This window comes from Oncorhynchus keta, chromosome 2, assembly GCF_023373465.1.
Source record: "Oncorhynchus keta strain PuntledgeMale-10-30-2019 chromosome 2, Oket_V2, whole genome shotgun sequence".
Taxonomy (NCBI): domain Eukaryota; kingdom Metazoa; phylum Chordata; class Actinopteri; order Salmoniformes; family Salmonidae; genus Oncorhynchus; species Oncorhynchus keta.
In genome coordinates this window covers 71,280,660-71,306,174 of record NC_068422.1, presented here as the reverse complement: position 1 = coordinate 71,306,174, position 25,515 = coordinate 71,280,660, and the positions used below count along the sequence as shown (strand labels likewise).

The window sequence follows — 25,515 nt, the reverse complement described above, 5'->3', positions numbered from 1 at the left end:
CAATTAGCCCTTTAAATTGATCAACTTGGATTAGCTAACGCAACGTGCCATTGGAACACAGAAGTGATGGTTGCTGATAATGGGCCTCTGTATGCCTATGTAGACATTCCATTAAAAATCAGCCATTTCCAGCTACAATAGTCATTTACAACATTAACAATGTCTACACTGTATTTCTGATACATTTTATGTTATTTTAATGGACAAAAAATATGATTTTCTTTAAAAACAAGGACATTTCTAAGTGACCCCAAACTTTTGAACGATAGTATATATATATAAATATATATATATATATATATATTAGATATTGGGGGGCTTCCTGTGATGTGGTTTTGTATGCATGATTGCTCTATACGTGAGTTAGCTAGCATGCCCTAAATGTAATGGTCACATTAACTCCCTGTTAATTCACAGTTATTTCCATGCTAACAGACAAATCTCACAAATCTACAGTCGTCAACAAACTGTTGTCCAGCACATCTAATGTGCTTCCTTTTTTCTATCATCAGGTACTTACATTTATTGTATTTTGTGCTATTTTTGTCATTGTTATGATGTTTGAAAATAAAAATGCCCAGTCTGATATACAGTATGTATGCAAGCATTTACATTTACATTTAAGTCATTTAGCAGACGCTCTTATCCAGAGCGACTTACAAATTGGTGCATTCACCTTATGACATCCAGTGGAACAGTCACTTTACAATAGTGCATCTAAATCTTAAAAGGGGGGTGAGAAGGATTACTTATCCTATCCTAGGTATTCCTTAAAGAGGTGGGGTTTCAGGTGTCTCCGGAAGGTGGTGATTGACTCCGCTGTCCTGGCGTCGTGAGGGAGTTTGCGAGTAAACACTAATCAACTGGGACCGCTGGCTGGGAATTTCTTTAAGAACACAACTCAAGAGAGTTAAGAAGTATGATCCCTATCTGTTAGACACACACACATATACACACACACAGACATACAGCACATACATACCAGTGGAGGCTGCTGAGGGGAGGACGGCTCATAATAATTTCTTGAATAGAGTCAATGGAATGGTATCAAAGATGTGGTTACCATGTGGTTGATACTATTCCATTGACTCCATTTCAGCCATTACTATTAGCCATGCTCCCCTCAGCAGCCTCCACTGATACATATGCAGTTCACACAGTACCGACAAGGCGGTGTGTGTTTGTGATCTGCATTATATAAACTGATTTAAGGTCACCTCTACTTCTACCTACACCAATACAATTATATCACAAATTATAAAGCTGATCCAGGACCAGCCTAGGGGACACTAGGGGTTAAAAACACAGTACCTGTGCATTCTGTGATGTCGCTGATCATGAGATGGTTTGGTCGTCCTGCAAATTCAGCTGTGCATGTCACCAGTGCCTCACAAACCGCCTCAAGGCCATTCAGAACCATGACAGGTCGTGATCCGATGTACAGACAGAACACGTTACCATACCACCTCTTCAGCTGAAACACAGAGGTAGAGAGAGGGAGAGAGAGTTCCCAAGCTGAACATTAAGTTGTGTGACAAGTCAGACACATCTGAAGATGAAACTAAACCATAGCAAGCAACTACTGACAGTTCCAGAGGAGGACAGCACATAATAATGGCTGGAACGGAGCAAATGGAATGATGAATTTGATACCATACCACCTATTCCGCTCCAGCCATTTACCACGAGCCTGTCCTCCCCAATTAAGGTGCCACCAACCTCCTGTGAAAAGTTATTGTATTGTATCATTGACACTCCTCACTATCTGGGTTAAATTAATATGGATGAACAAACGTCTGTAACAAAACAAATCCCCATCAAGAACCTTTTTGAGGGTTGTTTGAAAAGCGGAGACAGTGTTGACATGTTGATTTAGGCCTGATAAAACCTTTTGGAACCTGACCTATTTTGGATCAAACACAGTTTAGTGGCTGTTGCTGTTCTGACATGAATCACAATGGCATTTTAAGTTAGTATCTAAAAAAGGTCTGTAAGGACGCTACAAAACCATATCTTCCTGCACACAGTTTGGGCAACTTCAAACAAAACCAAATTACTGGTAACTATTCAATCACTGACAACATACAGTGTATGACACAAAAATAAACCCAGGGTAAACCAAACTTTTCCAGGTTTGTGGATTTTTTGTAAAGTTCTCTTACCCTTTCCAGGTCTTTGAGGGGGTTGACAGGGTCCAGCTGTAGGTCCACTGCTTCAACAAAGCTCCAATGTGGTTCTATCACCTTCAGTCGGATAGCCTTAAAGAATGTGGCAAGCAGTCACAAGTCTAAGAATTGAAAATAAAAAAGAACCACAAACAAGTAGAAAGGGGTTCCGATCATAGAAAGTTGAGTTACGTTTGAGTTTAACCATTTCTCCAGCTCAACCTACTTGTAGAGCGGACTGAACAGCGTGCAGAGTGACTCTTATCTTTCATACAAATCAAATGAAACGTTATTTGTCACATGCGCCGAATACAACAGGTGTAGACTTTACCGTGAAACTCTTAATTACAAGGAAGAAAAATTAGCTAAATAAAAAAAGTTAATAGTAACGCAATAAAATAACAATAACGGGGCTAAATACTGTGCAAGGAGTACCGGTACCGATTCAATGTGCAGGAGTACGAGGTGGTTGAGGTCATTTATGTATTATGTACATGTGGGTTGGGTTTAAAGTGACTAGGCAATCAGGACAGATTAATAAACAGAGTAGCAACAGGGTATGTGAAAGTTTGTCTGTGTGGGCATGTGTGTGGAGTCAATATGCATGTGTGTGTGTTGGAATGTAAATGTAGTATGTGAGAGTGTGTGAGTAGAGTAGGAGTGTGGATAGAGTCAGTGAAAGATAGTCAGTGTAAAAATCAGGGGGTGAATGTAAATAGTCCGGGTAGCCATTTGATGAAATGTTCAGCAGTCTCATGGCTTGGGGGTAGAAGCTTTTCAGGAGCCTTTTGGTCTCAGACTTTGTGATCCGGTACTGCTTGCCACGTGGTAGCAGAGATAACAGTCTGTGACTTGGGTGGCTGGAGTCTTTGACCATTTTTAGGGCCTGGCAGGGAGCTCGGCCCCAGTGATGTACTGGGCCATATACACTACTCTCTGTACCACCACTACCACTACGTCATGATTGGCAGGCGGCCAAAAACACTTGTTTCATTTCTTCAATTGTGAAACAGCTCCGCTACTTTAGTTACACTGCTTCAGCCAAGCTCAAATGCCAGTCTGTCACCTTCAGTCAGACAGCCTTAAAGAATTTAGCAAGCAGTCACTTACAACTCTGACAATTGAGCGGGTCATGAATTAATTGAAAGATTGAACTCCAACAGTGGTAGAAAAAGTACCCTTGAGTAAAAGTAAAGATACCTTTAAAGAAAATGACTCAAGTAAAAGTGAATGATCCAGTAAAATACTACTTGAGTAAAGGTTTGAAAGTATTTAATTTTAAATATACTTAAGTATCAAAAGTAAATGTAATTGCTAAAATGTACTTAAGTATCAAAAGTAAAATGATAAATTATTTCAAATTGCTTATATTAAGGAAACCAGAAGGCACAATTTTCTTGTTTTAAAAAATGTACAAATTGCCAGCAGCACACTAACACAGACATAATTTACAAACAAGGCATTTAAGTTTAGTGAGTGCGCCAGATCAGAGGCAGTAGGGATGACCAGGATGTTCTCTTGATAAGTGAGTGCATTTGACAATTGTTCTGTCCTGCTAAGCATTCACAATGTAATGAGTACTTTTGGGTGTCAGGGAAAATGCATGGACCAAAAGTACATTATTTTCTTTAGGAATGTAGTGAAGTAAAAGTTGTCAAAAAAACAACTTAAATTCTACTTTAAATAATTTTTATACCACTGAACTCCAAGGTTGTATCCTTGACTCAATCTAAATTGCCTACCTGTTTGGAAGCTACTGACCACTTGCCAGCAACATACCATAATAATATGCCCTCATGGTGTCAACGAAGTAGACAAAAGTGTGTGTTGTGTGATGCAAAAAAAATACAAAATTCAAAAAAGTTTTCATATATTATTTTTAATTCATACAGGTAATCAGGAGTGACTTCCCATTTTTAAAACAAATATCCTCCGAGCCTCACATATGATAACAAAGACGGGTGTGTGAGTGTCAATCTGCAACTTATACATTGTAGAGATAGGGGGATTACAATTAGCATATGTCTGATAATATAAAAAAGTTAAAACATATACAACCAATATATCACCTGCAGAATAGTTCAGCCTCTCTATTTATCTCCCACAATAATGATGCTTATTTGCTGCCGTCCCATTTCACAGACACTGACCAAAAATATACGGTCCCGAACTGATAGGCCGGGGTGACAAAAATTCCCATGCTCATTTCTGGTTCCCGTTTGCCACGATGTGAACTTAACTCGTCAGAACATGAGCAGGTTACAAACATAAATATGCAATAAAACCAAACACAAATGAAACAGCAGATTTGACACTAAATTTGAAAAATATTTACTGCTCAACGAACACATATCATCATAGTTGAATCTGGATGTTAAAAAAAGAGACAGACAAAATATGTATGTACTGTCCTTGACAGTGTCAGTTCACTAGAAAAATACACCAAAATAAAGAGCATTTTACAATAGAATTCAAAGTTGAGAATTTTGAAAATTACACCCCAAAAAATGTGCTCCACATGCACACACTGAGGGAGAAACAGACAAGATATAAAATGCACCAGCAACTGAACAGAACTGTAAGCCTCATCAATAGTGTCAAAAGATTAGGACTGGTAAAGGTTTTGAATGGATTTACATGTTGTCAGTGTTGTGGCTGGTCTTGTGTGCCTGACTCATAGGAGACTAGGTTGCAGCAGGTGAGGGAGCTGATTTTCTCTTCCCGCTGTGACTCTAGCACCACTATGTGGGCAATGGAGTAGCTGCACTCCTCACTGCTCATTGACAGTAGAATACAAACAATGCAGCTCCTCACAGCACCTTTCCCTTCCTACCCTTAGTCACCATGTAGATCTGAAAGGATCAAATATGTCTGCAATATGGTAATAGCTCTACCTAGCCCTCTAAAAGACTAGATGGAATTTTCACTATATTGCTTACTATCCAACCGTTTCAGATGTACATAAGTACCTAGGTATAGTGGTTGATTTTGCCTTGAGGAAATGAATGGGTTGCTATCTTTACCTCAACCCAATCCATATTTACTCAATCCAAATGGAGCACAACTCAACTTTTAAAAACACATCCACTGTTACTTCAGTAGCACAGATAAAAAAATATATTCCATGACATCATTAAAGCTTATAATTCCTGTAGTCGAGGGCTGCTCTCCAGGGTAAGTTGCATCATCTCCCTGTTCAAACATCAACAAAGGGGACGCGACAAAAATAAAGTATGAAGGTATGATTATGAAAAGTATCAAAAACAGTTTCTTCATCAATTCAGCTTATATTACAAGACTCCAAAAATAGACCTGTTTGTTAGTACTCAAACAAGTGTTTAAAAAAGTGTTTTTGGGTTTCTTTAAAAAAGGGTCTCTTCATGTGAGCCTTGTGGCAGGGTTCATAGGTCAAAGGTTGAGGATGGAGACATCGAAGAGGTCACAGAGGCCCTCGCTCTCATCCAGGTTATAGAAGTAGTCATGGTCACCCGGGGGAGGAGAAAGGCGGAGGAGTGGAGAGAACACTGATAGAGAGAGAAAGTGGGATATAAACATGAATAACTGGAATCATCTAGTCAAAGTAAAAGGTGTTTATAACATAATCCATTTTAGACTTACCTTCTGAAGCCATAAGTTCCTCTAGTAGATCTGCACTCACCATCTCTACACACACACACACACACACACACAGCGAGGTGAGAGAGTGTTTGCTGTACACAAAGTCACAGTCTATGATGCGTTTTATTTCAGGAAATTAAGTTCAAGGGTCTGTTCGGATACATTTAAATAAAGTTTAAGACATGATACACATGCACACGGGGTCAAACACAGTACCTTTAGCGGGGTCAAACATGTCAGAAAAGTATTTGGGGAAATCCAGCACTGAAAAACACAAGGCACAATAGACACCATACAAGTACATTAGAGATGGTTTTTATAAAGTAGAGCCAAGTTACACACCGTTTTCCTGTGTACATTTATTAAACAACCAAAAATAATACAGCTTGCACGCACACACACACACATTTCTATAGCAGGCAGGCATTGTACATCATTTGTTGCCACACAGATGCTTCCTGTTACAGTGCATTGGGGATAGCCAGGGTTTTAATGTAAAAAAAACACTGTGGTCGGAAGTGTGTGCTTACGAAACAGATAAACAATGTACGCAGAGTACCAGTCCAAAGTTTGGAGACACCTACTCATTCAAGTTGCATTTCATATTTTAAATGTTTTATTTTTTAAACTATTTTCTACATTGTAGAATAAAAGTGAAGACAGACTATGAAATGACACAAATGGAATCATGTAGTAACCAAAAAAAAGTGTTAAACAACTCAAAATATATTTTAGATTCTTCAAAGTAGCCACCCTTTGCCTTGATGACAGCTTTGCACACTCTTAGCATTCTCTCTTTTCTAACAGTCTTGAAGTAGTTCTCACATTTGCTGAGCACTTGTTGGCTGCTTTTCCTTCACTCTGCAGTCCAACTCATCCCAAACCATCTCAGTTGGGTTGAGGTCGGGCGATTATGGAGGCCAGGTCATCTGATGCAGCACTCCATCACTCTCCTTCTTGGTCAAATAGCCCTTACACAGCCTGGAGGTGTGTTGGGTCTTTGTCTTGTTGAAAAACAAATGATAGTGGGACTAAGCCCAAACCAGATGGGATGGCGTTTCGCTGCAGAATGCTGTGGTAGCCATTGTGGGATTCTATATTTTACATTATAGCCATTACCATATATATATTATCTGATGTTGGTTGTGTGAGGTATTTGCATTTGTGCACTGGAGCATCATCATGAGAGTAAACAACTGCTTGCTACATCTACTTGCCTGTTTGTGTGTGTGTGACAAGAACTGAGTACCATGGTGTGACCTGCATGTTGCAAAACTGTAGATAACAGCCCAGCAGATGCTTTGTCCTTGTGTTTGTATGTAACAATATTGAGCACATGGTGTGACTTGCTGTATCTTACAAAGTTGTGATAGGGAGGGGTGGTCATCACGAGGTTTAACTGAGATGGAAAAATACTGAACACAATAGTAGGAACTGAGCAACTGTTATAACTAGGGGGTGATACCAGAACAGTAAGCATCTATACATCGACGGAGGAAGGACTACAAGAAGCGCCAAGAGGCGGGTACCCGCCTGAGCGCCTGCGATAGGCTGAGCAAGTTTAAACCACGCCCAGCCTTTACTGTGATAGGCCAACAGACAGGTTGGAACTATGTCTATCCAGTATAAGAACACTGTTAACATACATCCTGTCAGTTCTCTGTTCTGCCCTGCGTGGTATTACAGTGAGCCCGTATATACAAAAGTTGCATTTGCCATTTATTACTTAGCTAATAAAAAATACATAGTATACAATCGGTGACTCATTGTTATATTTATCCTGATACCAGATTCGAATTTACGCAACTCTAACACCATGCTGGTTACGTGTGGTTTGAATTCTAAATAAAATCACTGATTTCATGCTTTGGGAACCACACAAATGTGGAGATCATCCATTCACCTACTCTGCATCTCACAAAGACACAGTAAGAACCAAAAATCTCAAATTTGGACTCATCATACTAAAGGACATATTTCCACAGGTCTAATGTCCATTGCTCATGTTTCTTGGCCCAAGCAAGGCTCTTCTTCTTATTTATGTCCTTTAGTAGTGGTTTCTTTGCAGCAATTCGACCATGAAGGCCTGATTCACACAGTCTCCTCTGAACAGTTGATGTAGAGATGTCTGTTACTTGAACTCTGTGAAGCATTTATTTGGGATGCAATCTGAGGTGCAGTTAAAACAAAAGATAAAGGTTAAATAACTCTTATGAACTTATTTAAATAAGCAAGTTACGTAACAACAAATTCTTATTTACAATGACAGTCTACACTGGCCAAATCCGGACGATGCTGGGCCAATTGTGCGCCGCCCAATGGGACTACCAATCACAGCCGGTTGTGATACAGCCTGGATTCGAACCAATTTGTCTGTAGTGACACCTCTAGCACTGAGATGCAGTGACTCTGCGCCGCTCGGGAGCCCATCTTGCAGCAGAGGTAACGTTGGGTCTTCCTTTCCTTTGGCGGTCCTCATGAGAGCCAGTTTCATCATAGCGCTTGATGGTTTTTGCGATTGCACTTGAATAAAGTTTGATATTTTCCGAATATTGACTGACCACGTCTTAAAGTAATGATGGACTATCGTTTCTTGCCATAATATGGACTTGGTCTTTAACCAAATAGTGCCATCTTCTGTATACGCCTAACTTGTCACAACAACTGATTGGATCAAAAGCATTAGGAAGGAATGAATGAAATTCCACGAATTCAGTTAAGAAGGCAGACCTGTTAATTGAAATGCATTCCAGATGACTGCCTAATGAAGCTGGTTGAGATAATGCCAAGGGTGTGCAAAGCTGTCAAGGCAAAGTGTGGCTACTTTGAAAAATCTCAAATATAAAATATATTTTGATTATTTTAACAGCTTTTTTTGGATATAACATGATTCCATATGTGTTATTTCATAGTTTTGATGGCTTCAGTATTATTCTACAACGTATAAAATAGTTAAAATAAAGTAAAAAACCCTTTATTCCTCTAGGTTGGAGCTTTGGCACGAAAGACGTGTGTTTAGGTCAGGGCGACATGGCCTAAAAATCATCTCCCGATCCTTTCAAACCTATGGGCGATTCACAATATATATTTCTTGATTTTTTGTTGTTGATGTTTTCACTAAATAAGCTTTGTTGTACAATTAAAGGGCAGATATACTGCATTTCAACAACTCAGTAATAATCCAAATGGATTCAGGGCTTGTGAAATTATACCTAGTCTAAAAATACACCTTCCACAACCATAAAACCCAATATTAACTTAATCTAAATAATTTAACCAGTTTTTTTGCAATAATCACTGATCTGGCTTTCAAGTCAGTCTATGAAAATTGCCTTTTTGTACTAATTTAACCAGAACCATGTATAATGCACATTCACTAATAATGACTAACTTCTTGTAGCAGGCATTATAGAACATTAACACAGGTCTCAAACAAATTAGACAGCTAGGATAACAATCTTTTGACTAAAATGCTGCTAGCTGTACGTGGTATCGCAATGCGTGCATGACAAACAGCATTCATTTTCCAGAACCAATGTTCATTGAAACTCCTGCTTTAGTACTGTTCGCTCTGTACACAACTTGAGGAGTAGAGAGATAAAAAGGTATCATTTAGAAAGGTTAACTCCCTCTATTACAGTAAAATAATGTCTCAATGTGTTTCAGTCTCCATATGACCCATTCTGTTGGATCAAAATTCAAATAACGAGTTGAAACCTGTTTGTCAGAGAGGAAGAAGTGATCTCTCATCTTTGATGTTCTGAGTGGCAGGGGGAGGGGCTTGGTGTGTGTGTGTAAATAGAGAGGAAGAGGCGAAGTGAGAGGTTTGACAAATTTTTCTCCCGCAAAAATCTGTCCAAAATAAGCCCAATGCGTTTCTATGGGCTTATTTTGGACGTAAGCTTGTCGCATGCCTTCCCACCTTTGGGACAACGACTCCCATTGTTAGGGCAGAGACATGAGAATCTTGTCATTATATATAGATCTCTGGTGTAAATGGGAAGGTGCACACAGGACAGAAGGAGTGAAGGAGACGGGTCCAAAAAGACATGAGAACAAGCGAACATACACTCCAAAAAAAATATTCCGCGATACAGGCATTTGAAATATCGTGCAAAATTTTATTTGATATCGCCCTGCCTTAGTCTGTGTGCCAAAGTGCAAGTGACAGTCAAGGATCCTCGCTGGCTGTGTGTCATGTGATGGGTTGTAAATGATCAACGGCTCAGCTGCAGAGCATGAAACTCCGCTGTCTCCATAACTGGATAATTATTAAATGAGTCACATTTTTTTTGCCTAATCTTCCTCCCTTATTAGGCCTAGGCTTCTTTCTATATGTTGTATAGGTAGGTTGTAGACTACATTGCTAATTATAGGCTATAGAAATTGACCTACTCTACACATAATTTCTTTCATAAGCTTTGATAGGCTGTAAGTTCTTTTGACTTCATTACATTTTTCCATCTTGATATTGTTTCCTAAATTTGACTTCTTGTTGCCTGTAACATTTGTTATTTAAAATAAAGCTGTGATAGAGACTCGCCTATAGACTGCCTTTCACAGATGTGCGCATTTGAAAGCTGCAACTTTAGGACTTTAAAACACTTCATTAGAATAGCCTATTTGGTTAATTGTATTCATAATTTTAACTTCATGCTTTTGATAGGCTATTTTAATTAGTGGGATTTGGCTTTTAGCCATTTAGTTCACAACAGAAATAGGGAGGGTTGCATGCATTATTTTATAATAGACTAAGCTTTGTTCAACTGTAATGTTTGTTCAAACTACTCATTAGATTTTTCTATCTTCTTATTGTTTGTTCTACCTCTCATTATTACCTTAGGCCTATCATGTTTTAAGGTTATTCAAAAACAACCTAAAACATAGAGATAAATTATCTAACGGCATTCTAAGCTAATTGTTTGATCATGAAGTAGCACGGAGGGAGGTGCAGGGGAAAGCCAGCATGCATAAAAACTTAAGTCATATTCATATCAAATTGAATTCTAACTCACAGTCAGATGAATCGGATTTGATTGGTTCAAAGACAGTCAAGTTGTTGTCCAATGAAGCAGAAGACTGGAGGGATCGAGTGTCCAATGATGGTGGTTGCTGAGCAGGTTTTTCAGTGCTGGAGGTGTCTGGTAGGTAGAGAAATAGATATGAATACAGATGTAAACATGGGACAATTCAATGATATTGTATTGAGAGTTTAGCAGACAAAACACTTTCATAGACCATGAGAGATATAACAGTGAGGTCACCTGATGGCTTAGCTGCTGTATGTGCTTTAGGCTTGCCGGTGGCCAGACTCTGGGTGGTCTTGACAAATGTGTGAGTGGGTGTGTTAATGGTTGTGTCTGCAGAGGCTGCAGCAGACTTGGTGTTCTGCAGCATTTCCTCAGGGGGCGGGACTGGCAGCACCACGGGGGTTGAGTTAACTGGGTCCTTGTTGATGAGCAGAACATCAATGGGCCCAGCAGCGCTCTTCAGATGGATCTGATACGTCCTCTGACCATTTTGAACCTAAAAGTGGAGACAAACACACACAAACACACACACACACACACACACACACATACTTTTCACCCTGAGAAGACTGACGGACTGACTAGGGGGGGCAGAAACAAATCGAACTTACAGCTTCAGGTATGGGCACCTCCAGCTGCGTACCAGAGGGAGCACGCACCGCCAAGAGAGTATCACCTTTGAAGCAGTTGCAGATGTCCTCATGATTAACATAGGCCAGAGTTGGTCAGAGTTAAGGTCAGACACACACCTTAACAGAGTATTATAACAGTGTTAATGCTGGCAAGTGTATCCTCTGCTATTGTACAGACAAGACAGAGCTGCAGCTCTTTTTCTATACTTTTCTACTGGTGTGGACTGTCATGGACACCTATCTAAGGTTAGGTTGGGGGTAACAATTTAGATGTTGGTGTAGGTATGAGTATGTGAGTACACAGTAAGGATATGGACTATTGTCTGTGTCCTCGGTCACGTTCTTGATGCTTTGTTGGACCCACACCCTTTGCTGGTCCAGCTCACTTTCCCTCATATCCAGATCTTCAAGCTCCGACTTCAGGTCAATCAGCCTGTCACCAATCTCCCTTGAGTTACAGCCTGGCCCAACTCCCCTTAGACAGATAGTGTACAGAAATGTAAGCACATACTGTGTGCATACCTATACACATACAAGCGCGCGAACGTACACTCACTTCCACTGAATACTATTCTTGGATTTCTTCTCGATCAGGCCGATGCCCTCCAGTACATTGGTGATGTCATAGATTCGCCTCTTCTGTCTGACGGCCAGGGTGTCTGCTGCCTACAAGAGCAAAAGAAACAACATTACTCACAACACAACTGTTAAAGTACACCCTCTTTCATCAGAAGCAAAATAACTTAATGAATGATTTTAAAATGCAAGCACTCAAATGTCCCTACCAAGGCTATTTTCCTTAGAGGGAAATGCATATCCAGCGTGGGGGGGTTAAATAACAAAATCACAAAGCCTGTGAGACAGGGGCCTGTCAACCAATCACTGGATGGGTCATAGCCCTGGTAGCCAATAATAGGAGAGGTCACAACCCTATGAGCCTATCAGAGGGGGGACTAAACAATGCAGACAATAATGACAGACCGTGACACAGCCACCCACTGAGCGATGAGACATGGATTGTCTCTTTTACACACACACTCTTTCTGTGTTTTACCCTCTTTTATTCCTTGAACTCCTTACTGACAGTAACCTAGATAATATAACAGTTTTACACTTAGTTTTATATTAGAGTTTAAGCTTCTATTTTAGAGTATAAATCACATCACAGGGCATGTGTAATTGCTGGCTTTTGGCCAATAAAAAAATGTTGCTGGTCAATTTGACCGTGAGAAAAAAAACAATCCCATTACAAATAATAATTTTTATCCGTTGATGGAAATACATTTGACTGTCATGCTTATCGGTCTATAGGCTAAAGCTGCAATATGTAACTTTTGGGCAACACGACCAAATCCACACAGAAATGTGAGTTACAGATCGGTCATTGTTGAAAGCAAGTTTAATATGCGGTAGATCTGTTCTATGTGAGCTATTTCTATGCTTACTGTTTCGTTTTTGCATATTTTACTTTCAGTTTTGTACACCAGCTTCAAACAGCTGAAAATACAATATTTTTCATTATGGAAAATATATATATCACAGCTGTTTAGACGGTACTTGCTTGTTTTGTCACAAATTCTAATTGTTTGCCTAATTTCAGTTTATGCAACCAGGAAACGGGAGATTGATTTCTGCATAATGCAGCTTCAATTTACAAAATGTTGTGTAATTAAATTGGGGCGTGTGTATTTTCGTTAGTCGACATGCATTTTATTTATTACACATGCACAGCATACAGAGCCAATTTTTTAACAGAATATTTCTTGTCAGACAGCGCTAGACCTGCTGCTGCAGATCCTCAGCTCGTTGCTTCTGGAGTGTCATTGCGCAACAATTCCAAATGCAATCCCATGTTAAAAAAGGTTTTGATGGTCATGATTAAAAATAGCTACTATTGCTTTATTTCTCAACTGATAATTGAAGCATGCCTTGCATTTGCCATTTATTGAGATACTTCTGGATTTTGGCAATGGGGCCCTTTATCTACTTCCCCAGAGTCAGTTGAAACCATGGATACCATTTTAATGTCTCTGCTTGCAGTTAAGGAAGTTGATAACAGATACCATAGACTTCCAGGCATTGCGCTAACACTAGTTAACATTGGCTCGCAAAACTACATCCAACTTCCTTCATACTGGACACAGTGACATACAAATGTTATCCACGAGTTCATCTGACTCGGGGAAGTAGATAAATGGCCTCATTGTCAAAATCCCGAAGTATCCCTTTAAGCATGACAGTGCTAGTCAACACCTACTAGATTGTAATTAAGATCTTCCCGGACACATTTTTCTAATGGAAACCCTGGTGTGGTTGTCTGAGTGCATGTCATATTCCACATGCATCTCCTCGGAGTATGTTGCACATCTGTTACAACACAATGTAGCAATCAATATCAATCAAACATGGCAGTGCTTAGACTTATATAGGTTATACAATTGGAGACTGCGATTATACTAAAACATAAACAAACCATAGCTAACAATTCTTACACAGACAGACAGTCAAAAGAGATGCAGCCCATCACTCACTACTTTAAGATCGAGCACCCCGTCCTCCGCTTCCTGCAGCAAAGTAACGAACTTCGTGGTGAGAAGTCCGAGGCTCCTCTCGTGTCTCTGAGACTGGGGAGCGTCGGAACCTTCCAGCTCGGTTCGGCTCACCTCCAGCTCCATAACAAGTCTGAATCGGTTGAATGATATAGTGAATGGGAAGTTTTCCTAAATGCTGTAAAGCACTGGGCCTATGCCCTCGACCGTCCTAGTCCAGTGCAACCGTAGGGATAGTTGCAACCCTAGAAAGGCTGTGCCGACACCGGGTCAGTGGTCGGTCCAGTTCGTCTCCCCGTGAGCCAAAACACAGTAAGCAGCCACCCAGCAATGAGGCCCTGTGCTCGAGCCGTTGGAGGCGGGCTGAAAGCTGGGATGGTTTCAAGCGTAGGGAGCGTCTGCAAAGTGAGGACACCACGGTAAAGTTAAACGAAAAACACACAACTACTCAGTGTACCATAACCTGCTGTATGCATTGCATACGGAGACGAAGCTACAGTGGAGTAACTAGTTATATATTTTAGAGTCCCTACTCCAAATTGATTTGATCAGATTGTGTATGAGTGCAAAATAACAAGTTAGCAGTAAATGCCGGTTTCGATTACACCTCCGCCACTGGATTGGCTTGGCAACTTTGGCCAACCACCCATAGTTACGTTAGCTAACTACAGTAGTTAGCACAACAAGGTAGCTAGCTAGGTAGTGTACATTAGGTACATGTACAATAGGTATATGCATATAACTATAACTAAAACAACGATGGCTAGTGGCTAACTGGCTCTAGTTAACTAAACGTTCACTTAGGTGGCAAGATAACTAACTCAACCGATTAGCAATAGACTAGATAACGTTAGCTAGCTACAGTACAGTACCTAGCTATCTCCTGTCACGAGTGTCCCGATGAATGGTCGTATGTACTTACCAATGAGTTGTCCTCAAAGCAGCGTTGGAATACTATTCAAATTGAGTTTGTTTCATCGATATATTGTAAGCAAGCAATCACTCAGGGCATTTACTTAACTAATATTCGAAAGGCAGTTTAAAAACTCCCTCCTACTGCATCTTTCATCCAACAGAACCAATGCATTTTTCTTCCTGTTCACGAATATCTCGCTTACAGCGAACTTGACAGCGAACAGGGCATGGAGCGACGCAGGAGATAGCCAATGAAATCACGTTAGCGCTAGGGAGCGTCACATATAGAAGAGTATCACGATACAGCGCAAAATGAAACGATATTGTAATATACACTGGGTGTACAAAACATGCAGGACACCTACTCTTTCCATGACATAGACTGACCAGGTGAATCCAGATGAACGTTATGATCTCTTATTGATGTCACTTGTTAAATTCACTTCAATCAGTGTAGATGACGGTTAAGTAAGTTTTTTTAAAGCCCTGAGACAATTGAGACATGGATTGTGTATGTGTGCCATTCAGAGGGTGAATGGGCAGGACAAAATATTTAAGTGCCTTTGAGCAGGTTATGGTAGTAGGTGCCAGGCACACCGGTTTGTGTCAAGAACTGCAACCCTACTGGGTTTTTCACACTCAACAATTTCCTGTGTGTATCAAGAATTGTCCACCACCCAAAACACATGCAGCCAACTTGACACAACTGTTGGAAGCATTGGAGTCAACATTCGATACCTGGTGGAGTCCATGTCCCGATGGGGGGGAGTTTTGTACTCTCAGTGTATATTGACCCAGTGTCTTGAATGAAACACGATATTAGAATGTCTTTCAAAACAATGTCAAGATGACATTCACATTTTTGGAACAATATAGAGAATGAACAATAAACCATACACCCACAAAAAAGTTTATTAGCAGAAATAATTTTGACAAGTCAAGGACTCTTTTCCACTACTCTGCAAAGCCCCTACCCTCTATGAGTCACTCATGTGTAAGTAGATTCCCTAAAAACATGCCACTTCGATACAGCTACGACTTTTCCGTAACAGGTTAGGAGAATTAATGTAGAAGTTTAGGAGAATTAGGTTAACGTCAGGAAAAGGGTTAGGGTTAGCGAAAATGTTCTCCATACATTCTACAAAAAGTCACTTGTACTGAAGTGCAGTGTTTTTAGAAAGTACCCAAGTGTAAGATTGAAATGACCAGAAATCATGGATACCAGAAATCTCCAAAAGTCCCCACAAGGACAGTAAAACAAGGAAAATTCTCCCTCGTACGGATATTTCCCAGGTCCCTATGAGGAAAAATACTATTTTAGGCATAGGGGTTAGCTTTAGGATTAGAATTTTGTGTGTGTGTGTGTGTGTGTGTGTGTGTGTGTGTGTGTGTGTGTGTGTGTGTGTGTGTGTGTGTGTGTGTGTGTGTGTGTGTGTGTGTGTGTGTGTGTGTGTGTGTGTGTGTGTGTGTGTGTGTAACAGTCTTGGTCTTTTACTTGAACTGACAGTGTGGCCTTTGGATTGTAATGTATTTTGTGGATTCAAATAAAGTATTTAAAATGTGTGTGTTTTTGTGTGTGTAAGTGTGCGTGTGCATGTGTGTGCTTTACTTCTGCATCCTACCACTGGATCAGAGGCTAAAGGTGTGATGGTTAAACACAAAGGGGCACAAGGTGGGGAGGGGCCAAAAGGGGCATCTCCCTTCCAAAATTACAGCCTGACCTATTTCTGTCTACAGTGGTTATAAACCCACAAAGAAGCCTTCCCAGGCGGCCCAGCCCAGACAGAGAAGACTGGAGTAGGACAGTCAATTGGGGTAGCATCCCTCTCACCCCAATTCAGCATGTAGCAATGCTTCAAGATGCAGGGGCAGCACAATAAAATACTATGGTACTATTTAGTTCAGTTTACTACACGCCACTTAACAGATTATTTTTTATCCAGAGTGACATGTATGACAGTGTGCCTAATTTTTATTTTTTTAATTTATGTGATCTTCGCAGGAATTGAACCCACGTTTTTCACAAAACATGGACTAGTTACGGTCAGAGTATTGGATCAAGCCAAGGTCGAAATGATTTAAACCCTGGTCTGATGGTCACATTGGAGAGACAACCCCTGATGCATCAGTTGTGTGGAAATGGGTGCATCGAGGGTCAGGGACAGCCGTATGCTATGAATGCACAATGAACAACATGAAAGCCCAGGCCGCTGTGCTGTCCCTGCACTGTTGGGGGCATTGTTTGACAGACAAAAGGCTAACGGTGCCCAGGACAACCCACAGAGCATTTGGCCCCTATGGGACAGAGGATGAGAGACTAAGGGGGAACAAGAGTATCTGGAGAGTACACCCAATCAGATGCCCCCCTTCTCCTTCCAAAACCAAAACTAGAATTTCCCACCTCACATCCCCATCCAAAAGAGACAACAACACAATGAGAGGGCCTCTTCCTCATAATAAAATAAGAATGAGCCAGTATATAAAGAAGGATAACATTTTGAGTGCGAGTATGAGGGAGGGGGTTAAAGGACTGAATATGATTTCTATGATCTTGTAGGAGCTGATGATGAGTGACTAATATTCCAAGACTGAAGAACACAACACACCAATTGTCATACTAAATATGTCATACCCTCTCCCCAATTCCGTTTAGATTTTTCCCAAATTGAGTTTCTCTGTTTTATTTTTTCTAGTTTCAGATTCAGTTATTTACTCTCAAAATTCCAATTATCTATAGAGAAACATCAACATTGGATGTTCTGAGTCCATGTCAATGCATCAATCAAATCAAAAGGAAAATAAATAACAATTAAAAATTTAGTTTTTTTTTGTGTAGATTCCTTTAATTGCGCACCTAAGGCATGATTCCGGCTTGAGTTAAGCCATAAATTGAATGTTATTTATTTTTATGCACTTTTCTCCATATGCATATTCTGACCTTGAACTTAAACATGAAAATAGCATGCTGTTCACCCCCGCTTTTCTTTCAAGGTGGAGATCTAATAAATTAAGGTGTGGCAGACCTGTGTGTCTACAGATAAGCCATATTCTGACCTTGACCACCTTTATGCGCGAGGAAGCCATGAATTAGGTCGAGCGAACTGGCTAACTGGCTACACAAAGTGATGGACAAGCAAGCACCACACAGACAGGCATTCCCATGCTGTTGCTTATTCAAAAAGTTACTAGAAATACCAATCACTGATGCATTATTTTCATATTATTTTCTCATATTGTGAGAAACTTGTGTAGGTCAATAGATTTTCTAATAAGTTCAATACATTTAATGAATCTTCTAAATTCAAAACATTTTGAACATGGTTGAATTCCGTATTAATGTTGGGACCTACTTGATAGTCTGATAAAGTGCCACCCAGATTCACCCCCTTGCACAGTTATTACAATTTGTTGTTTGGAAAACTATTCCAATCAAAAAGTTTTGTTCAAACACAAGTCAGTACAGACTATCAAGGCTGTAGGGGAGACCGGGACCGGGGTTGAAGTTGTCACGCTTTTTACTCTTGTGTGTATTGTCAGGCATCCCTTACAATAATCTTTTCAACATCAATAGAAATACCAAGTTCTTGGGTTGAAATGGGGACCATTTTTATCCTCCTTATTCAAACATGGAGTTATTAGCAGGGTTGGATGTCACACAGAATGTGGTTGGTTGTCACAATGTTGCTGGTAGCGTATTCCTTTTGTAACAAGAAATGAACCTCTACGGGGTTAGTACATATCCTTGATTCAGGTCCTGAGCTACAGGCAGTTAGATTTGCGTATGTCATTTTAGGCGAAAATTGAAAAAAAAGGGTCCGATCCTTAAGAGGTTTTAAGCAATAGCCTATACCATACAGTCTTATAAATAGCCTTTCTTTGATCGAAAAATATTCCTTACAAAATTCAGCATTTTATTCATTGAGAACAGCGTATTACATTTTGAGTAAATTCGTGTGTGAATGTGTGTTTGCACATGCATGTTTGCGTGTGTAGGTGTGTGACAGAAAAAATATGTGTGTGAGAGAGAGGCAACTGAGGGAGCTCTTTAAAGCACAAGCCCAGAATGGAGCTCAGGATTTATTATATACTGGCAATGTCCACTAATAATGTTGTTATAATGGGTTAGATTGTGACAACCAACCCTCCAAATAGTTATAATGGAGTTGATAGTGACATTGAACGCCAAATTCAATGTGACAACCATCCTTAACTGAGCAAAAATGCTAACTATGATGCTCGTTACCACATGGCTTGACCTAGCAACTCAGAAATAGGTTTGAAATATAGTTATCCTCTTCCTCTTTTCAACAAACATAAGTGTTCATGGATACGGCCATAATAACATTTTCACCGATGAAAAACACATAGATTTCCCTCACCTCAATGTTTTGTCACGCTGACATGAATTGACGAGCAGGTGGATTAATTATTTTAAAGAATTCATACAAAGCAACCTCTAGATTGGGAGTATAAGCACTGTGACAACCAACCCCCGAGTCAGCCAAACCTGGTCTCCCCTAACTGTCATGTGTGCTTATGACTCTAATTTAGTCATTTTCTTGATTCCCTCATGTGTGCTTTATTTTGAATTTATTTACTTAGAAGTGCTTTAAATATTGATTTACTCCTAATGTCTGCTATATTTAGGTTTACACCTTATTTACTTATTTGAGTGACTCCTTTTAATTTGAATTGGTTAAACCCCTTTTGAGTGTTTGTCTCTTTGCGTGAGTGAGGAAATTAGTGTTAAAGGTAGATTCAACTATAAAAATAAATAAAGAGAGTAGCACGCTCTACATACAAGCTCCAAGTAGTTTATTGGGTAAACTACCAATGCTTCAGCATCACCATGCCTTCTTCAGGATAGACTCAGCCAAATGATGTTGCCGCGAGCTGCATCTTAGTTGTTGCTGAAATTGATCCACTAAGCTGTTTACTTTCTGCATCTATGTCACATCACTGAGTCTACCTTTAAAAATGCTGCATTCACAACCTTCTTCTTTGGTGGAGTTTTAAGGGGGACTACATCCTGAAAAGTTGTATTGGATTAGGGTCAAGCTTACTCAGAAAACAAATCCAAAACGGAAATGGGAAAACAAAACTTTTAATGCCCTCTAACGTCCGAAAACAGCATACAAAACAAAACAAAAAATACTCAGTTTCCTACACAGATCCGGGGACCTGAGAGGATACCATGCTCCTGCCAGTACTTCATGCAGCCCTTCACCCTTTACATCCCTCACTCCAAGATTCTTTCAGCTTCCGCTACGATAATAGCAAACCTTACGAGTTCTTTACCATTCCTGAAGTGCAGTTTATCACCTTAACAATAAATGCCCAAAAGTCCATCTTTGTCATGATAAGGATATCTGAATCCTGCAGCTGACTGCGTTCATAACCAAGTGGGAAGGTGGTATTCACCACAAGAGGCAATCTATCAATATGTTTTTTTAACACTATAATTGTTTACAAGCATGATAGCTGTATTTTTAGTTTATGGTTGATGCAGCTTTTTGGCCATTAACCAATCGCCGTTTCTCAACGAGTTCAAAGCATGTGAATGCATCCAACCGGTATTCACAACTTCACAACTAGTAATTAGCACCTTACCGCTTGGTTATGAACACAGATTTGGGGACCAGAGCCACGTCCCTCACATCTGAGGAGCATTGGGGTTAATGAGTTGCTACTCCACAAAGGCAGACCTGAGACAATGTTCTGCAGATTCAAGCCAGCAACAGGGTGCCACAGCCGTGCGGCATCCCAAGCCGCGTCCTCAGAGCATGTGTAGACCAGCTGGCTGGAGTATTTACGGACATATGCAATCTCCCCCTATCCCAGTCTGTTGTCCCCACTTGCTTCAAGATATCCACCATTGTTCCTGTACCCCAAAAAGCATAGGTATTCTAACTAAATTACTTCTGTCATCATGAAATGCTTTGAGGGGTTAGTTAAAGATCATATCACCTCCGCCTTACCCGACACCCTAGGCCCACTACAATTTGCATACCGCCCCAACAGATCCGACACATTCACCATTGCACTGCACACTGCCCTATCCCACCCGGACAAGAGTAATATCTATGTGAGAATTCTGTTCATTGACTATAGCTTAGCCTTCAACACCATAGGGCCCTCCAAGCTCATCACTAAGCTCACGGCCCTGGGTCTGAACACTTTCAACTTGGTTCTAGACTTCCTGACGGGTCGACCCCAGGTAGTGAAGGTAGGCAACAACACCCCCGCCACGCTGATATTCAACACGGGGGCCCCACAGAGGTGCGTGCTTAGACCTCTCCTATACTCCCTGTTCCCCATGTCTGCGTGTCTCCAACTCAATCATCAAGTTTGCTGACAAAACTACAGTGGTAAGCCGGATGTGGAGGTCCTGGGCTGGTGTGGTTACACGTGGTCTATGGTTGTGAGACCGGTTGAACATACTACCAAATTCTCCAAAACGACATTGGAGGCAACTTTTGGGAGAGAAATTAACATGAAATTCTCTGACAACAGCCAATTGCACGCTCCCTCAAAACTTGAGACATCTGTGATATTGTGTTGTGTGACAAAGCTGCACATTTTAAAGCAGCCTTTTATTGTCCCCAGCACAAGGTGCACCAGTGTAATTATCATGCTGTTTAAATCAGCTTCTTGATATTCCACACCTGTCAGGTAGATTAATTATCTTGGCTAAGGAGAAATTCTCACCAACAGGGATGTAAACAAATTTGTGCACAACATTTGAGAGAAATAAGCTTTTTTGTGTGCATATGGAACATTTCAGGGACCTTTTTATTTCAGGTCATGAAACATGGGACCAGCACTTTACAGGTGGTGTTTATATTTTTTGTTCAGTGTAATTAGAGCCTATTAAGCATAATCTCTCAGACACACAGTGCATCCCCAAGGGGTCACAACCTTTGTGACAGTTGTTGCTGAAGCAGATGAAGCTGAGAAGGATCAAAACATTAAGTTTGTCAATTTAGTTGAAACCTGCCCATTTGCAACAAGCATGGTAACAAGCATTCATTGTTACACCTTTGTAATTACAGACCGCAATTACTACCAGTTACATGTTGTTATTACACTATTGGTTTTTACAGTGTAATTACACATGTAATTACACTGTAATAAGGACCCTGTGAAATTAAGTGTTACTGATTTAACCACAAAGACCAGGGAGGTTATCCAATTATTTGCAAAGAAGTGTTATTACTATTCAGGTTCAGAAAACGTTAATGTCCTCAGAGAGGCAATTCATTTTGCAGCAGTCATAAAACATATCACATAACAAAACTCATTTATATAAAAAAAAATAGCAAAGGATGTTTACAAGCAACTAGGCTGGGTAAGTGGATTTTCATAATAAAATGTAAAAATGGACTACATGTTAAAGTGCAAGTGCTAAAGTGCAATTAGTTCAACATTTTGTTAAATTACAGAACTGCATTCAGAATAAAAGAGTACTTGGCCCTGTCTATTTTTTTTATACCTTAGGTAGTCTGTACTTGCGGCCAGAGGCAAGGAGCTGGAATTCGGGGTGGAGTAGATGAGAAGAGTCAACCTCTATATCATTCGCAGTCTGGAGAGCTCTGCCCAGGTAGAAAGATGACAGTTCTTGCTGTTGCTGCTCCTTGCTTTTTCCGCAAGTCCTGACTATCTTACCCAAACTATTTTTTGGTGCAACCTTGATATTCCCAAACCAGCAGTTCAAGCAGTAGGACAAAATGCTCTCAAATAATGATTCATAAAAGAGAACCACAATGGTTAGGCCAACATTACAAAAGTGCAATTTCCGTGGGAAATACAGTCCCTGTTGGCCTTTCTTTAAAATAGTGTCAGTACACGGATCCCAGGACAGCTTGTTGTCAATGACTAGCCCAAGATATTTGTACTCCACTATTTCAATGGGCTCACCTTTTATCAGTGATTGTGTGTGCATGGTAGTGTTCCTTCGAAAGTCAATCACCATATCCTTTGTTTTGTATGTTTTTTTTAGATGGGATGACTCACACCAGCCAGTAAAATCATTTAGAGCTGGTCCGTGTTCGGTCTCATCCCCTTCGAGGAGACTGACCAAAGCAGTGTCGTCAGCATATTTGATCAGGTGGCACCCTGGAAACTTTCTCCAGCAGCTGTCTGTATACAATATGTATGTAACTGGTGAAAGAACGCTGGCCTGTGGGGTTCCAACTGAAGAAGTGCACTTCTCAGAGAGTGTGTTGCCAACTTATACCTGCTGAGACCTATCAGTGAGAAAGTTGGTGATCCATTTGATAAGCATAGAATCAAGTCCGAAGTCTCCTCTAAGTCTGTCCTTGAGGATAAAAGTATTGATTGTGTTAAATGCAAAGGAGAAATCTTCAAAAATTATATGCACATTTTTGCTGCCCTTCAAATGCATGTCCATCTTTTCCTCTCTCCGACCAGTATGCAAACTGGAGGGGGTCAATGAAGTGTTGGTAGATGAGTAACAAATACAGCGAACATTGAATATCCCTTTGAGCATGGTGTGGTTATTAATGACACTTTGGATGGTGTATCAATACACCCAGTCACTACAAATGTTCCTAACTCAGTTGCTGGAGAGGGAGGCCAATGGGGATTTTAAAACAGTTACAGAGTTTAATGGCTGTGATAGGAGAAAAATGTGGATGGATCAACAACATTGTAGTTACTCCACAATACTAACATAAATTAAAGAATACAAATGTTCCAAAACAAGCATTCTACTTTTTGGGGTTACTGTATTGTTTCTAGATGTTACTGCACCGTTGGAGCTAGAAACATAAGTATTTCGCTGCACCTGCTATAACATCTGCAAATATATGTACATGACCTATAAACTTTGATTTGATTTGGCCTTTCCAAGCCACTGTTTTTCTGCACCTGGATTGCTTGCTCTGTGGGGTTTTTAGGCTGGATTTCTGTAAAGAAGTGTGTGACAACTGTTGATGTAATAAGGCTGGCATGAGGATGGAGTTGTCCCAGATTTCAGCCTCTTCTTTGGCAGGAAAGTCTCAAAAGCATTTCGCACTAGGAACAGCGAGTGAGGGTGAGCTACCCATAGTCTCCACAAGGGCGCACTAGTTCTGCCAGAGCTAGGGAGATCTTATTCTGTAATTCATTCACCTTCAGCAGTTACTAGGTCATGAAAAATAAAACTACAGCAGTAGTTTAACAATGCTTTACCCACAATTTAATTCCTTATCATCTGTGATATGGGAATGATCATTCAAGAAGTAGATGATTCAGTATGCTTTATTATGTCTTTATGTCCTTCAATGTGATGTCTTAGAATGGTCTCCAACATTGATTTCAGGGGACAGTCTTGGGCCTTCCAGGTGAAGAATTTGTCGCAGGTCGGATCTATTGTTGATGCTTTGTAATTCCATTTTTAAAATCCTTCGATTGGTGTTTCTATCACAGATAAATCAAACTATATTATTTCAAAGTGTTTGTAAAGAAAATAACAATGGTTAAAAACTTGACTTCGATTTTTTAAAAATGTTCCTCGGATCCCTTTGCATCCATAACTCTTGTTTGAGGACAGGAGTCCCCACACCCAACAAAACATATATATAAAGCTCAATATGAGCTTACTCAAAAGTCTTGCAGACTGACATTCAGCGTAGAGAAAAAAATCCAAGTTTGTTCTTACTTAGTATATACATTTATTGCATTCGATATATTTTTGGCCTCCGTTTAACAAGTAGAGAAACATTAGATGCAGACACAGGTGGAATTTAAACATTTAAGAGAATGGGTTGAAAGACAATTTAACAAGAAACTCGTAAACATCTCCACTCATAAAACTTTATATGTGTCCTTATCAGAGAAGAGTGACTGGCCTCTGACATAAGCAGCAGTAATCATGTCTGGATCTTTTCTGGATTTCTGTCCCAGCCAGCAAGAAAGGCTAAGCACATGGGGTAATGAAAGCTGGAGGATGACCTGCCTAAGCAGCTGGCTAGGAGGCCTCAGATGGCTTGTCCTCTTCTGACTGTGATGATTGTACTATTATTGAAGGGTGTGTAGAAAAGGACTGTGAAATCCTAGTGGCAAAGACACACCCCTTTACACATTTGCATCAATGAGACACTGATCGAAGTCACCTGAGGGAAAAGAGAGAGATGCAGGGCACTATTCAATCACATATAAGTACATGATCTGTGTTACTGTTCTGTCAGATACTGATACATACACACATACTCAAACATGGACACAGTAACACACAGAGGGAAGATAGTGGGATGGGGGTTAGTAAGGTTCACTGTGTCTCAGTTCTCCGCAGGCTACAGAACAAGCACAGCCAAGGAGAGAGAGAGAAATTCTGTAGCACTACAGCGTAACCCCAGAGGTCACACACAGACCCAGGGGCTTAATAATAGTGCACACGCCCACTTTAATAAGACAATTATACACACACTGAGGTATAACATTCAATAGTCAATGGACCATATTGAAACTTTTCCCATTTAGGCTAGGGCTTAGGCTATGTATTGTTAGTGCTTGACTTGGCCTGAAATAGGTGCTGGTAATCACTTTGGGTGCCAGTACTTTTATATTTAGGTGCAAGAGCTCCACAATACTTTTGAGGAAATAT

At 40.3% G+C, this 25,515-nt stretch overlaps 1 protein-coding gene and 1 non-coding gene across 2 annotated transcripts; both read right to left on the bottom strand.

Moving 5' to 3' along the window:
• Positions 1-4,028: 4,028 nt before the first annotated feature.
• LOC118359935 (transcription factor E2F4-like) lies at positions 4,029-15,119 on the bottom strand. Its single transcript, XM_052482175.1, has 10 exons — positions 14,917-15,119; positions 13,977-14,392; positions 12,002-12,111; positions 11,760-11,920; positions 11,425-11,534; positions 11,048-11,309; positions 10,799-10,924; positions 6,000-6,047; positions 5,784-5,828; positions 4,029-5,689 (listed from the first exon to the last, which is right to left on the bottom strand). Exons 2-10 carry the CDS (start codon positions 14,118-14,120, stop codon positions 5,574-5,576), a joined length of 1,122 nt encoding a protein of 373 aa, XP_052338135.1. The 5' UTR covers positions 14,121-14,392; positions 14,917-15,119; the 3' UTR covers positions 4,029-5,573.
• A 10,061-nt stretch (positions 15,120-25,180) lies between these two features.
• Positions 25,181-25,303, bottom strand: LOC118363054 (small nucleolar RNA SNORA76). Its single transcript, XR_004821332.1, has one exon. It is a non-coding gene; the product is annotated as a small nucleolar RNA SNORA76 (small nucleolar RNA).
• Positions 25,304-25,515: the final 212 nt, after the last annotated feature.

Excerpts from the sequence above, each read along its gene's own strand:
- LOC118359935 (XM_052482175.1), bottom strand. The coding sequence starts at position 14,120 with ATGGAGCTGGAGGTGAGCCGAACCGAGCTGGAAGGTTCCGACGCTCCC. Across the intron at positions 11,535-11,759 it reads CGAGGACACAGACAATAGTC|CTCTGGCCTATGTTAATCAT; the intron begins CATATCCTTACT and ends AACTCTGACCAA. Across the intron at positions 5,829-5,999 it reads CATGTTTGACCCCGCTAAAG|AGATGGTGAGTGCAGATCTA; the intron begins GTACTGTGTTTG and ends GTGTGTGTGTAG.